Genomic DNA, 11819 nt, shown 5'->3' with positions numbered 1-11819 from the left:
CCGCCCACAACAGACTCACCCAATCAGCGCTCGCGCCGGGCGGCGTGGCGCCGGCCAGCCAATCAGCGCGCGGGCTGCCTCAGCGGGCGGCTCGGCGCGGGAGCAATGGAGGCGGCGGGTCCCGCCGGGCTCAGCGGCCTCGAGAAGGAGCAGGTGCGGGCGGGCGGGCAGGCGGGCGGCGAGGGGTGCCCTCCCCTCCTCCCCTCGCGGGCCGCAGCCGTGGGGCGGGGGGGGGCAGGTTTCTCGGAGCGCCCCGGAGGCTGCCGCGAGCGGCGGGAGCTGCGGCCCGTGCGGCCGAGGCGCAGCGCTGGGAGCTCCTCGGCCCCGAACCTTGGTTCGCGGCCCCGAAATGCCTGTCCCGCTGCGCTCCCCACAAGCACGTCACGGAGCGTCGCACCGCTGTTCGACCGCCATCGCCCGCGCCCTCAGCGCGGCTGGTTTGGGCAGAGACGCGTGCGGCATGATCGGCGACACGCTGCTTGTAAACCGTTCCGTCCCCGTCGGGGCAAACCGCCGAGAGCGACGCGTCGGTCTGTCGGAGCAGAGCCCGCGTTTCCTGCTTTTTACGAATTCTCCACGGTTAAAGTGCCACGCCGCACGCGGTACGTGGTCCAGGACGGTCAGCGTCCCGCTGACGCACGTGGTCTCTTGTCTTTTTGTTTTCTAGCTGAAGCAGAAGCTCGCCTCGCTGAAACGAGAGTACAGCAAAACGCTGACCAGGCTGCAGGTAGGTCGCTCCCCGTCCCGTTGTCTCGTTCTGAACGACGACGCTGGGTTCGGTGCCAGGCGAGCGCGCACGGCTGAGACGGGGGGAGGCCGCGCGGGAGCGTTTCTCCTTCACCGGAAACGCCGGCGCGGGAGATAAAGCGGTGCGCTCGGTCGTGTCCCCGCAGCGCTCGCAGAGGGCGGAGACGGTTCACACGCTCGTGCAGGACGCGGTCGCGGAACAAAACGGGCTGCTCGCACGAGAGGAGACGGAGAAGGACTTCACAGGTACGGGGTTCAAAGGCAGCTTGAGGCGTGTTTTAGCAGCTTGGTCTTGTAGAGACATCCTGCTGCCGTAGCTCTTCCCGCTGGTCCGCGGTGCGGGCCGATCTGTCCGCGCCCCCTCGCTCTCCCGTGCCATGCGCAGCCCTGAGGACCCTCCCAGCTCTGCCGACTTCGCGTCTGATTTGAGCTGTCCCTTGCCGTTTACGTGCCACCCCGTCTGCCCACGGCACACCCGACACGTGGTGCTGCTGAATAGTGTCAACGTTATCCTGGCCTCGTGCAATCCCGTCCCGCCCCGGATCTGCCTCGGTCAGGATTGTAGCACCCTGGTGTTCCTTTGTTGGGGCTTTCTCCAGCGTAGACGGCCAGTTATGCCCATATTTGCAGGTGTGACAGTGACCAGGATGAAGCTACGAATGTCCATCCCTTTCAGAGGGAAGTGAGGATGATTCATATACCGTACAGGCAGTCCTCAGACTTACGACACAGCTGGTTCCTGAAAACCACGTCTTAAATCGAAACGTCATAACTTGGAACCAATTTTCCCATAGGAAACAATGTTATAAATGCAGGATTGGTTCCTGAGCCAAGGCCCAATGCTCTATTTGCACCAAAAATACCCCCAAATTTTGTACTCAATCAATTATAGATGAGTAATATAGCTACATTAATATATTTCTATTGTAAATAGCAACCCTATTGATTTGGAAGGACTTCTTTGAGGTGACTTTGCTGGACTTTTTGAAGGGCTCTTGGCTGGAGTCTTCTCAGGAGTCTTGGCTGCAGGGTTTTCTGGTGTCCTGTCTGCTTTCTTAAAGAACGTGTCCAAGGAAGTTTGGACAGATGTTCTCCAGGGAGATGGGCGACGCAGCAAACTTGTTGCTGGCGTGGTGTCGCATCGGATCAAGTGTTGTCAAGTCGAAACTGCCGTCAGAAAGTCGAAACAGGGTGTCAGTTTATGAACGTTGCAAGTGCGAAAGGTGGTAACTCGAAACGTTGTAAGTCGAGGACTGCCTGTACTATCTACCTTCTAGGGCATCATTTTCTTATTAAATATGTATATTTTTGGTGTGCTGTTAGGAAACGGAGCATAATGTTTTTGTGTGCCTGTTTTCGTTGCCTAAAATATAAAATGCTTAGGGAATAATTTCTCCAGGAGTCCTTAGTTTTCCACTTTTGCTAAAATTTCATTTGGTTTTCGTTTGTTGCCTTAAGTCACAGGGAGATTCTGCTCCCAGAATGCTATTCACAAATTGCATTTCTTTCTGCAGGATCTCTGAATAAGATGCCTCCCGATAAATCTGAAACATGTTGGCTACAGACTAATAGTTGTTGTGACCTGCACACCAAGAAGAAACTGTCTGTGTCATTTAAACTGGAACCTGAATGCTTCAATAATAAAATTAGCTTTCAGGAAAGTCCATGGGAAGAAGGTACAAACGGTAGCCAACAAGATGTCCTTTGTGGCCCTGGTAGACCTAGTTCTGAGAGAGATGAAAGCCAACTGCATAGAACTGAAATGGAACAGAGGGAGACGTCTTTGGTGTCAGAAGAGAAAACATCAGTTTGTGATGGGCTAGAAATTATGGCTAGTGAGTTATTGGAAAATCGAACACCTAGGACAGTGTCACCAGTATTTAAGAGAAGAAACATCTCAGACACAGAGAAGAGCCCTCTAAATTCCCCCAAGCCAACTGCTGTGAGGCAGGAAGGAAACAGTTTAACTCCTCAAGATCCACTGTTAAAAGGAGACTTGCACAACATGCCCCCCAAAAATGGCTGTCTCGAAGCATCCAGGCAACTTCTGTGTGCATCGATGGATGACGACAACACCCAGCAGATGATGTCTTTACATGCAGAGGACCACTGTGAACCAACAACCCAGTGTTCAGAGAATGATATGTTTGTTTCATTTGAAAACACTGACGATGCAGGGAAAGAACGTGTACATATAGAAAGCCAAATTGAAAATGAGAGTGCAGATGTGGATCAGGGAGAAGTCTGTAGAATTTTGCATTTAACTTCAGAAAATAAACCCTTGCTAGACGGCAGAAAGAGCCCTGTGATTGAGAGCAGAAGCCCTAAAGGAAGCAGCCAGGTTGACACTAAGAACTTTCTCACTGTGGACTCTCTTCAGGGTACTGCTGTTCAAAAATCCTTGGAGAATCAAGAGGCTCATTCTGAGACGGAGTCAACTCTCCTTGAAAAAGCAGCGATTCCTGAAGCAGAAAGTGCACTGAGTTCCTGTACAGTGGTGGAAGGACTCCTCTTCCCTGTGGAGTACTACGTTAGGACAACTCGGCGTATGTCTAACTGCCAGAGGAAGGTAGACCTGGAAGCTGTAATTCTCAGCCAGCTGGGCAAGGGCAGGGGCAGGGGCAGGAAAGGTGTGCGAAGCAAATGTAAACAGAACAAAACAAGTTCAGATCAGCCGTTTCCCCCTCGAGAGACAGCCGGAAGTGATGTGCAGTCGGGGGGTGCTCTGGTCCCAGCTGTAGGCAGAGAAGTTGATACTGTAAGTTCAGAGAGTTCCTCCCAGAAATCTCTCCCTCTCTCAGATGAGAGTGGTACCTCCTCTGGGCCTACTTCTCAGAACAGCATCACTGCCCCCAAACGAGGTAAGGGAAGGCTCCAAAGGAGAGGAAGGGGCAGAGATGGCTCTGCCTGCAAACCTGCAGGGAACGTGTCGCTAGAACCTCCCGAGAGCTTGCGCCCCATGACACGAAAGGAAGTCCATTCTCGCTTGTCAAATGATTCTCAAAGTGAGAAGGAAAATTGCGAGGGGGGTGCTGAGAAGCTGCAGACAGGCAAGGCGAGAGTGCCCGTCTCTGCAGTTGGCAGGATAGAAGAGGCAGAAATGACTTGCATTACATGGCCGACTGCAGCTGATCTTCCTCCTGGTGGAAGCGGAGCGTTTGACACAAGCCGTAAGGTTTGCACAGAACATGTTCAGAGTCCCTGCCAAGGAAGTCATTTCCTAAACCCAGGGGATGAAACTTTCACCTGCCCAGTAGGGGACCTAGAAGCCAAAGTCAACATGTATCAGGCTGCTGGACAAGTTGCAGAACGGGCTAGGAATTGGCGTGTGCAGAAAGACTGCAGTGCCCAGAAGCTTCCAGCAGATAAAGAATCTCTACCTCAGCACCAGCCCTCAGGCTCCTCTCTGAAGCGGAAGGTGGGACAAGCACCAAAAGGTACGTGACTGAATCACAGCTTAGAGAAATCAAAAACTCCTTGCATCCAGAACCCCAGTGCTAGGCAGAGAGAGTAGTGATCGTATGGGCCCAGTGCTCCTGCTTCAGACCCCTTGGGCCTCGTTGCTGCCCAGCCTTATCTTGTTGAGTCTTGAATTTAACCTTTGGGGCTTTTGCTGTCCCTTTGTCTTGTTAATGGCATGGGTGATGCAATTCCAACACACGTACGTGTGTGTGTGTGTGGCAGATACTTCCAGAGACGCGTGCTGCCTTGTTTTGCATATTTATATCCACAAAAAGGAAGGTGAGATGTTCCTCCTAACAGTTCTCAAAAGCTCCTTTCCAGGACCTTTTATGTCCTTGATCTGCTCCTGCTGTGCATGGCCTCAGCTGTCCACTGTTGTGAAGCAGATCAGGCTCTGTGAGGAAAACGCGCAGGCCTGCGTTGTAAAAATCTGCGGTGAGGTCTGCATGAGTCCACATGACGCATGCATGCAGGTGAGGGAGGTGCAGAGATGTCTGTCCTGTTTTTTGGACACCAATTGCTGGAGTATCTAGTCATCAGCAATGCTTATGTGCTGACAAGAGTGCTTGGCACAGATAAAGATTAGCACATTCCCCCCCTCTAAGGAATTGCAGCATACAAGTTTCCAAAAGCGCTCTGGAAACAGCAGTTGTTGGGAGGGGAGGCATTTTGAACCAAACAAGTCAGCTGGGCATGCAGTCAAGTTTCACAGCCTCTGTGGTATCAAGCTGCAGCCTGAAAGCAGAGCGACTTGAACTGCCTGGGAAGTGTGTTACGTGCCCAAAACATGCTGCTTCCAACGATCTTCACTGCTGCTCTAACATGAATTGGGGCATTACTTTACTGTAATAAGTGAGAGGATAGAGTGGACCTTTTGCAGGAGGTGATGCTCTCTTCCTGCTGTCTCTTATCCTGTTCCCAGGTAAGAGAAGGAGCAGTCGGCAGCGGGATTTAGGGAGTCCGGCTCCTTCTGCCCATCTTGTGGAGCCTGGTGTCCTGGAGCCCCCTTTTCACTTTCAGAACAAGATGCTCAGTCCCAAGTGGCTGCCCTCGGTGCTGGAAATCAGAGACTTCCACTTACCCGATGAGGAGTTTGGACTCCTCAAAGATGCAAAACTACAGTCCTCTGCAAGAGACTTGGAGCCCTTTGTTCCTGTACCATCTGGAGGTGGTGAGGCTTCCGAGGGGACACAGCTTCAGCGAATGAATGCAGAAGGCCAAAGTCTCGAACGCACTTTGATTTCTCCTCCAAAAACTGTGTCGCCCAAGCTGCCTCACTTTGAAGGCCAGCTGCCGCAGCAGGAGCTTTCTTTAAGCGGGGTGCTGCTTATCCCCCTGAGTGCTGTTTCAGCTGGTGCACCCAGTCAGCTCGAGTCGCAGGGTCCCATGCCTGCGTTCCCTTCCCTGGGTGCAACCCCTGCTTTCCTCTCACTGGGACACAGTGGGGCTTTACCTGACTCATTTTCTGCACCATCTTTGCAAATGAAAACTGACACTGCCGAAGAGCCAGAGGGTCATGCTGGGGAGGGCACCGAGTGCAGTGACTCCAGAATTCTGCACTCTGGTGGTTGTGGAACAGGATCTGCTAGAAGAGATGAAGTACAGTGTGGCAAGGCAGAGAGCTTTTTGGAAAACAAAGGAGACCCTGATGAAGATGTCCCCCTTGAGGAGCATCAGCAGTCAGGGAGCGTGCATAAGGAATGCTGCAGCGCTGCTGTTGAACAGGTGAAAGCACTGCCTTCCTGCTAAGAGGTGGGGCAGGGAATGCTGGGTCAGGTATGGAAGGTAAATGTGAAATATGTGAGTGTACAGAAGATTTTTTTACAGCTGATCTACCTTAGGGAAAGCTCCCAGCTGGGAACTGGTAAGGATGGCAATAGCGATCAAAAGCATTAAGATGCAAGATGGGTATAGGCAAAGGCTGAGCAGAGAAAAATGAAGTCCCTGTGTCTATAGTGGTGATCTGTAGAATGCGTCTATTCTGCACGGGTGCTGCAGTGACAGGCATGCCAGGAGAAGGGGTGGGGGGATCATAAAAGATTTGGAGGTTTGGTTTGAGACGAGTCAGTTGGAGAAGCAGCGCAGATGTTCTCTAGGGGCTCTCTTGTTTTTCACAATATGCCAAGGAATGCTCTTAAAGCTGCTGTCCAGCAGACAGATGCAGAACAGATTCCTACTTCTCCGCGTGCTGAGCATTATTTCAAGTTGTTGTTTTTATAGGAGTTCCTTGTTGTCCGTTTGTACAGAACACAATGATGCCGGATCACATGGCTGTGTCATGGAGCGGCAGCCTGAGAGAAGGAAGCTTGCGGCTGGTCTCAAAGTTAAAGGTGGGGGTACTTTACTCAATCGCTTCTACAGGTAGCTGCGTCTTAATAAAAAGTTGTTATGTATTTACAGAGGCCCTAAGTCGCATGCATCTGAAGTCTAAATAAAAGTATAATAAAATGAATGCAAACATTGTGAAACAAAACAGGCCTGTTGGAAAAAATTGAACTCTGCCCCTAAATCAGTCTGTTCCTTCTTTGCGTCTCATAAAAAAGCAGCTAACAGCTTTGGCCAGAATCCAACACATCCCCTTCTAATAAAAAAACATCGGATAGATGCACATCTAAACATATGTGACTGCAATAACAATGAGCCTGGTCCTTGTTACCCTGTCAGCCAAAATGGCCTCCTAGTTCACTACTGCCTTCCCCTGTGTCATGGACAGTGACTGCCTGCAGTGCTTCATTGTCCTCCTCTGACATGGGTCAGAGGTAAGGACTAGGGCGCTGTGAATTATGCACGTGGACATTTGCACCTGCTTGGAGGCAAGCCTGGGCTGGATGCATTTGTGTGCTACAACCGAGAAAGACAGCAGTTGAGGTGGTTGGTACAGCTGATCTGTCTGCCCTCCCTCCACAGCACTGTCTCCTTGTAGTCTTCCTCATCTTTTGTCTTGCAGAAGGTAGAGAACAGTTTGTGGGCAGGGAGCAATGGCTGTGGGAAAGGGCATTGAACTCCAAACAAACTTGCAGGGGTGGGGCCAGTTCTTCTGGATCAAGCTGCAGGATTTTATCCAAGAAACAAACTCTGGGTTTGCACAGCCAGCCAAAAACAATAGAATCGGACCTGAAAGTTACTTTACAGGGAAGGAAAGAATTGCCATCGCCTTGTATAACATCAAACTCCTACCCAGAGCCCGAGCCCTCAGGGTTATCTGTGACTGCCCTCTCCTGCTTGCTGAAGCGAGGGGAATAGCAGCACTTGACACACGCAGGAGCCAGGCCAGCTTTCTCATGCAGCTGTGCCAGCCACCTCCGAGCTGGTGTCAATTATGTTCCAGCTCGTGGTCCCACCTCATGTACAGTGGCAGGGGATGTGATGTGGATGGGTAGATACCCTCTATTCCCAGGATGAAGCCCACCGTATTCGTTTTCCTTGTTGCCTTTAATAGCTGTTGAAGCCAGGGCATAGAGGTAACATTCTGGAGCACCAACTCCCAGCTCCAACCCCTCGTTGCAGGACAGCCCTTACTGGGCTGGCAGGGTGGATCTGCAGGATGAGTAGCTGTGGCTACTGGAATAACTTCAGCGCTTTTGTTTTGGATAGGATCTCTCTGGCTCTTGTGCCGTGGACGTGAGCACAGTATGGTGGGAAGAGAGTGGCTGCCCAGAACTGTGCGTTGTGACTGCTTGCGAGACCTCCGTTTCGTTATGGAAACCTCTGTCTTCTGACCAGTGGAGAAATATGTGCACCTGGCACCTCACAGAGGTATAAGAGACTTTATTTCTGTGGTTTGGGGCAATTGTCTGATCATGTTGGACTACTTCCCAAGAAGCAAATAACTGCTGACTCAGGGAGAGATTCCTTAGGTGGCATAAACTGGTGTAGCTCCATCAAAGCCAACTAAGGAAAAAGATTTGCACCAGTTAAAGAAATAGCCTGATTTTGGGGGGGCAGGTAAGTCAATTCCACGTGAAATGTTGAGTGCTAATTGCCCGGCAGCCTGGCTTCTTACATTAGGAGCCTGCTCTTCCTTCAACTTGCCTGTTTTGTTTGAGGTCTTGTAGGGGAAGAATTGATGGTGGTAGATTTTCTGCTTAATTTAACTGTTCTTTAAGGGGTTGGAAAAATTAGTCCAATTGTCTTTAGATAATATAGAAAATCTAACTAAAAATTATACTGTGGTTGAAACTAATTACCTGTCTTTGCCTTCATAGAAGCCAGTCATACAAATTGTTCCTCTGCCAGATGTCCATAATCTGGTATGTGCAGCCTTGGGGGACTTGGAGATTGGAGAACTAAGGTGAGTCATCCTGGGCGTGTGGCTTTTATTTTATACCGAACACTTCTAACCTCCCGATTTCTCCAGTTTGACATCAAAGAACACTCTGCTAATTGATTCTTTTGCACAGAGGCTGAAGTTATCTCTTGCTAATCTGTCAGTTCCAAGTACTATTTTAAAAAGCACTCTAGCAATGGGAAATGCTTAGCAGAAGCAGAAACTTAATTACCCTACAAGGATTCTCTTACTGCTTGTTTCCTCTGATAAAAGCGTAATCATTTCTGGGTGATGCTGAAAGCCATGTTGGGTGGTTTCCTTTCTCCTTCACTGTGCAGCCTTCTGTTCTGATTTGGTTTAGGGTCTTGCTTTGTTCTTCTGAAGACAGCTCTCTGAAGCAATCAGTAGTAAAAACTGGAAACATAAAAGCTGTTCTTGGGCTAAAAGACAGGAGGCTGGTCAGCAGCAGCAGGACCTTTCAAGAGCAGCAAGTGGAGATAATCTCCTTCTTGGAGACAGGAAGGTAAGAAGGCTGGCAGTTTGATGGTCTCAGCGGCAGTGATGACTTCAGAGGCTGCGTGCGGGGAGTGTGTTGTTCTTTCTGGGGTGTTGCAGCATGTGAACCCTTTCTTTGTTCTCTTGCATAGTAAGTAATGTGACAGCCTGTTTTCCCCAACATCTTCTGTTTATCCACACGTGTTGTCCAGAAATAACAAGAGGAAGACTTTGATGGCCCCAAAAGAGACGGTTCTGGCTTTTGCTGAGGTAGAAGGTATTAGAGATGCCTTGATCGGCACTACAACAGTGAACAGTGTTGTTGTTTGGTAAGTGCTTGCTTCTGTCACCAGGACTTTGGAGTGGGAATGTTGCTAGCGAGGGGCAGCAAGGGGCACCTAGTCTTTAGCTACGGGATCTAGTCACACAGGGCATAGAGCAGAGTTTGCTTCTGATCTGTTGAAATGTTAATTGTCGGTGAGGCCTGGAGCCTGGGGCAGAATTTCTGCTTTGTTTCTATAAATCCAGATGAAAACACAGCAAACGAGCAGTAAGATGATGACAGCACAGCTTCCACCCTCAGCCTTTGTCCACTATTTATTTAGCACAGTCGCTCTCTGGAGCAAGGACCATGCCTTCCCCTCTCTATTTGGACAGCATTTCACACATCGGCACTGCAGCCGTCTAAAGAATACAGACAATTTGCAGAACATAAAACAGTCCAATTATGTTTCTTTGGCCTGCAGGAACTTGAAAACTGGTCAGCTCCTGAAAAAAATGCATGTTGGTTATTCCTATCCAGCTTCAGTGTGCCATCGGGCCTATTCTGACTCCGTACGTATGTAAAAAAATATCCTGCTGTCTATATGCTGAGTTAGACTCCCATTCATGCCTTGAGAGAGAAACTTATGATCACCCAAACTAATCGGCACTATTGTACCAGAAGCAACCCTCATCTCCGGTACTTGCACAAGACAATTGCAGAGTGGAGCATAGAAGTATGATATTCTTGTTCGTTTGCATCTGTACTGTGGTGTGAGACCCTTCAAAAATATCTAGAGGGGCAAACGGTCACAGCACATAGTTGCTACAGGTGCCTGGTTACAGAAGGCGTAACGATTTTTCTTCCATCATTCGCTCTAACGAGGTATTTTTCCTTTGTAAACCAGGGCCTCCTGTTTGTTGTTTTAAGTCACCCTCATGCCAAAGAGAGCGAGTCCTGCGGAAACCCTGCGTTCCGGGTGATCGCGTTCAATCCCAAGACGGGCAGGAGCGCTGGTGTCATGTTTCTCTCTCTCCCCCCTGGACACACCGGCAGGCAAGTACCTCAGGAGTCATGTAAAGGAGCTGCACTTACTCCCTTTTGTTCTTTCTGGAAGTAGAGAGCTGCCATTGTTCTAAGTTAAAAGCTGTCTGTGGCCCAGCTGAGAGAGCGGGCAATCTGCAAGGGCCCACCTGCCACTGTCTGACACTAATGAGGTTGCCATAAATCACGGACAGCCTCTGTACGTCCAGCAGAATGCAGGGAGGGTGTCGCCCGCTTCCTGCCTGCTTCCTGCACAAGTCTGTGAGCTAACCTCTGAGCTCCTTGCGTCCTGCTGCGTCAGGGACTTCTTTGTGAGCGAGCCCGGTTTGTGACCAGGGAACGGCTTTTGCTCACAAAATGTTTGTGGGATGAGAGGTCAGGTCACTGGATTCAGAAGTTAGTCCCGCAGGCAAAGCCCTGCTAAAGCACAGGCAAATTGACACTGGGAGGGCTTTAAAAACATTTTGGGAACTTCTTTCGAGGGATGAGCACATTTTTTAGGAGGCTGCAGTTGGTAGACAGATGACCTGCTATATTCACTGTGGAGACTGAGGCAGCTGTGCTCAAATCATGCAGCCTTCCTTACATGCAGAAGTGCTTTGCAGCTTGAGACGACATCGTGATGCTAAGCAGCTTCTACATTTCTAGGCGAGTGACACCACGGGGCTGTCTCCTACCTCTTGCTCGCATGCAGTGAAGAACACAATCCGCGTGGCACTGCCACTTCCTATAATTGGCGTAAATTCTTCATTGCTTTTGTTACCCACAAGATGCTTTTCCATGCGGAAGCTTTGCATTTATTTTACACACACTGAGTGAATGTGGAATAATAGTGTGGTATCTCGCATAATGACACTTCACGTGAACAGCGCTGCAGAATCCTCACTGTTCTGTGCGTGGCTCTAGGTACCTGGAGGGCGAAGTGAAGGACGCCTCCGCAGCAGCTGTCCTAACATCTGGCACCATTGCAGTGTGGGACTTGCTCCTCGGGGACTGCGCTACCTTGCTTCCGCCGGAGTCTGGCGGGCCTTGGTCGCTGGTGAGGTGGTCGGCCAGGGACTCCTACCTGCTGGCTGGACAGAAAGATGGCAGCGTGTGTGTCTACAGCTATTCGCCAGCCACGGCAGGGGGGCGGGAAGAGGGCAGGACAGGGGCTTCTTAAAGCCAAGAGGAGGATTTGTCCCGAGCAAATTTGCACTGAGCGAGCTGAGCAGATAGGGTTTCCTTGCTGGATGCTCAGCATCGGCTGTTTGCTTCTCCCAAAGGATTTGTTTCAATCTGAGTCATTTTGGAGGGCGCTCTGCTAGCTGTCTTCTGTTTTTTCTTGTTTTCCTTGTTTGGTGTCTTCTGGAAGCTACCGGTATGTGGTTAACCGCGGTGGGCCAGGTCTGCCTGCTCGTGCGCCGAGTGTGAACGCATCGCTGTTAAAAGTGTTCTCAGGGGTGACCTAAATGTAACATAACACATTAAACTTTATTTTTTTAAAGTTTGCCGTGTGACTTGCCGGAGTGATTTCCTAGTTTCCTGATTGGTAAATGGTCC

General features: G+C 50.3%; 1 protein-coding gene across 4 annotated transcripts; it reads left to right on the top strand.

Moving 5' to 3' along the window:
* The first annotated feature begins 14 nt into the window (after positions 1 to 14).
* PALB2 (partner and localizer of BRCA2) lies at positions 15 to 11767 on the top strand. Of its 4 annotated transcripts, XM_014597835.3 has the most exons (13): positions 17 to 153; positions 668 to 727; positions 894 to 993; positions 2262 to 4184; positions 5132 to 5934; positions 6456 to 6539; positions 7804 to 7965; positions 8415 to 8500; positions 8838 to 8999; positions 9184 to 9300; positions 9718 to 9805; positions 10141 to 10289; positions 11184 to 11767. In XM_014597835.3, exons 1-13 carry the CDS (start codon positions 106 to 108, stop codon positions 11437 to 11439), a joined length of 4038 nt encoding a protein of 1345 aa, XP_014453321.1. In that variant the 5' UTR covers positions 17 to 105; the 3' UTR covers positions 11440 to 11767. The 4 variants fall into 4 exon arrangements, with proteins under 4 accessions (XP_059572612.1, XP_014453322.1, XP_014453321.1 ...); XM_014597836.3 differs by lacking the exons at positions 9718 to 9805; positions 11184 to 11767 and having other exon boundaries at positions 16 to 153; positions 10141 to 10253; XM_059716629.1 differs by lacking the exons at positions 9718 to 9805; positions 10141 to 10289; positions 11184 to 11767 and having other exon boundaries at positions 15 to 153; positions 9124 to 9216.
* Positions 11768 to 11819: the final 52 nt, after the last annotated feature.

The sequence above is a fragment of the Alligator mississippiensis genome, chromosome 13 (assembly GCF_030867095.1).
Source record: "Alligator mississippiensis isolate rAllMis1 chromosome 13, rAllMis1, whole genome shotgun sequence".
NCBI classification, from domain to species: Eukaryota; Metazoa; Chordata; order Crocodylia; family Alligatoridae; genus Alligator; species Alligator mississippiensis.
The sequence above is the reverse complement of the archived record's forward strand: the minus strand, read 5'-3'. Positions and strand labels throughout refer to the sequence as shown.

Coding starts and splice junctions, on each gene's coding strand:
- PALB2 (XM_014597835.3), top strand. CDS start 106: ATGGAGGCGGCGGGTCCCGCCGGGCTCAGCGGCCTCGAGAAGGAGCAG. Junction 994..2,261: donor GACGGAGAAGGACTTCACAG/GTACGGGGTTCA, acceptor TTCTTTCTGCAG/GATCTCTGAATAAGATGCCT. Junction 6,540..7,803: donor GGCTGGTCTCAAAGTTAAAG/GTGGGGGTACTT, acceptor TGTTTTGGATAG/GATCTCTCTGGCTCTTGTGC.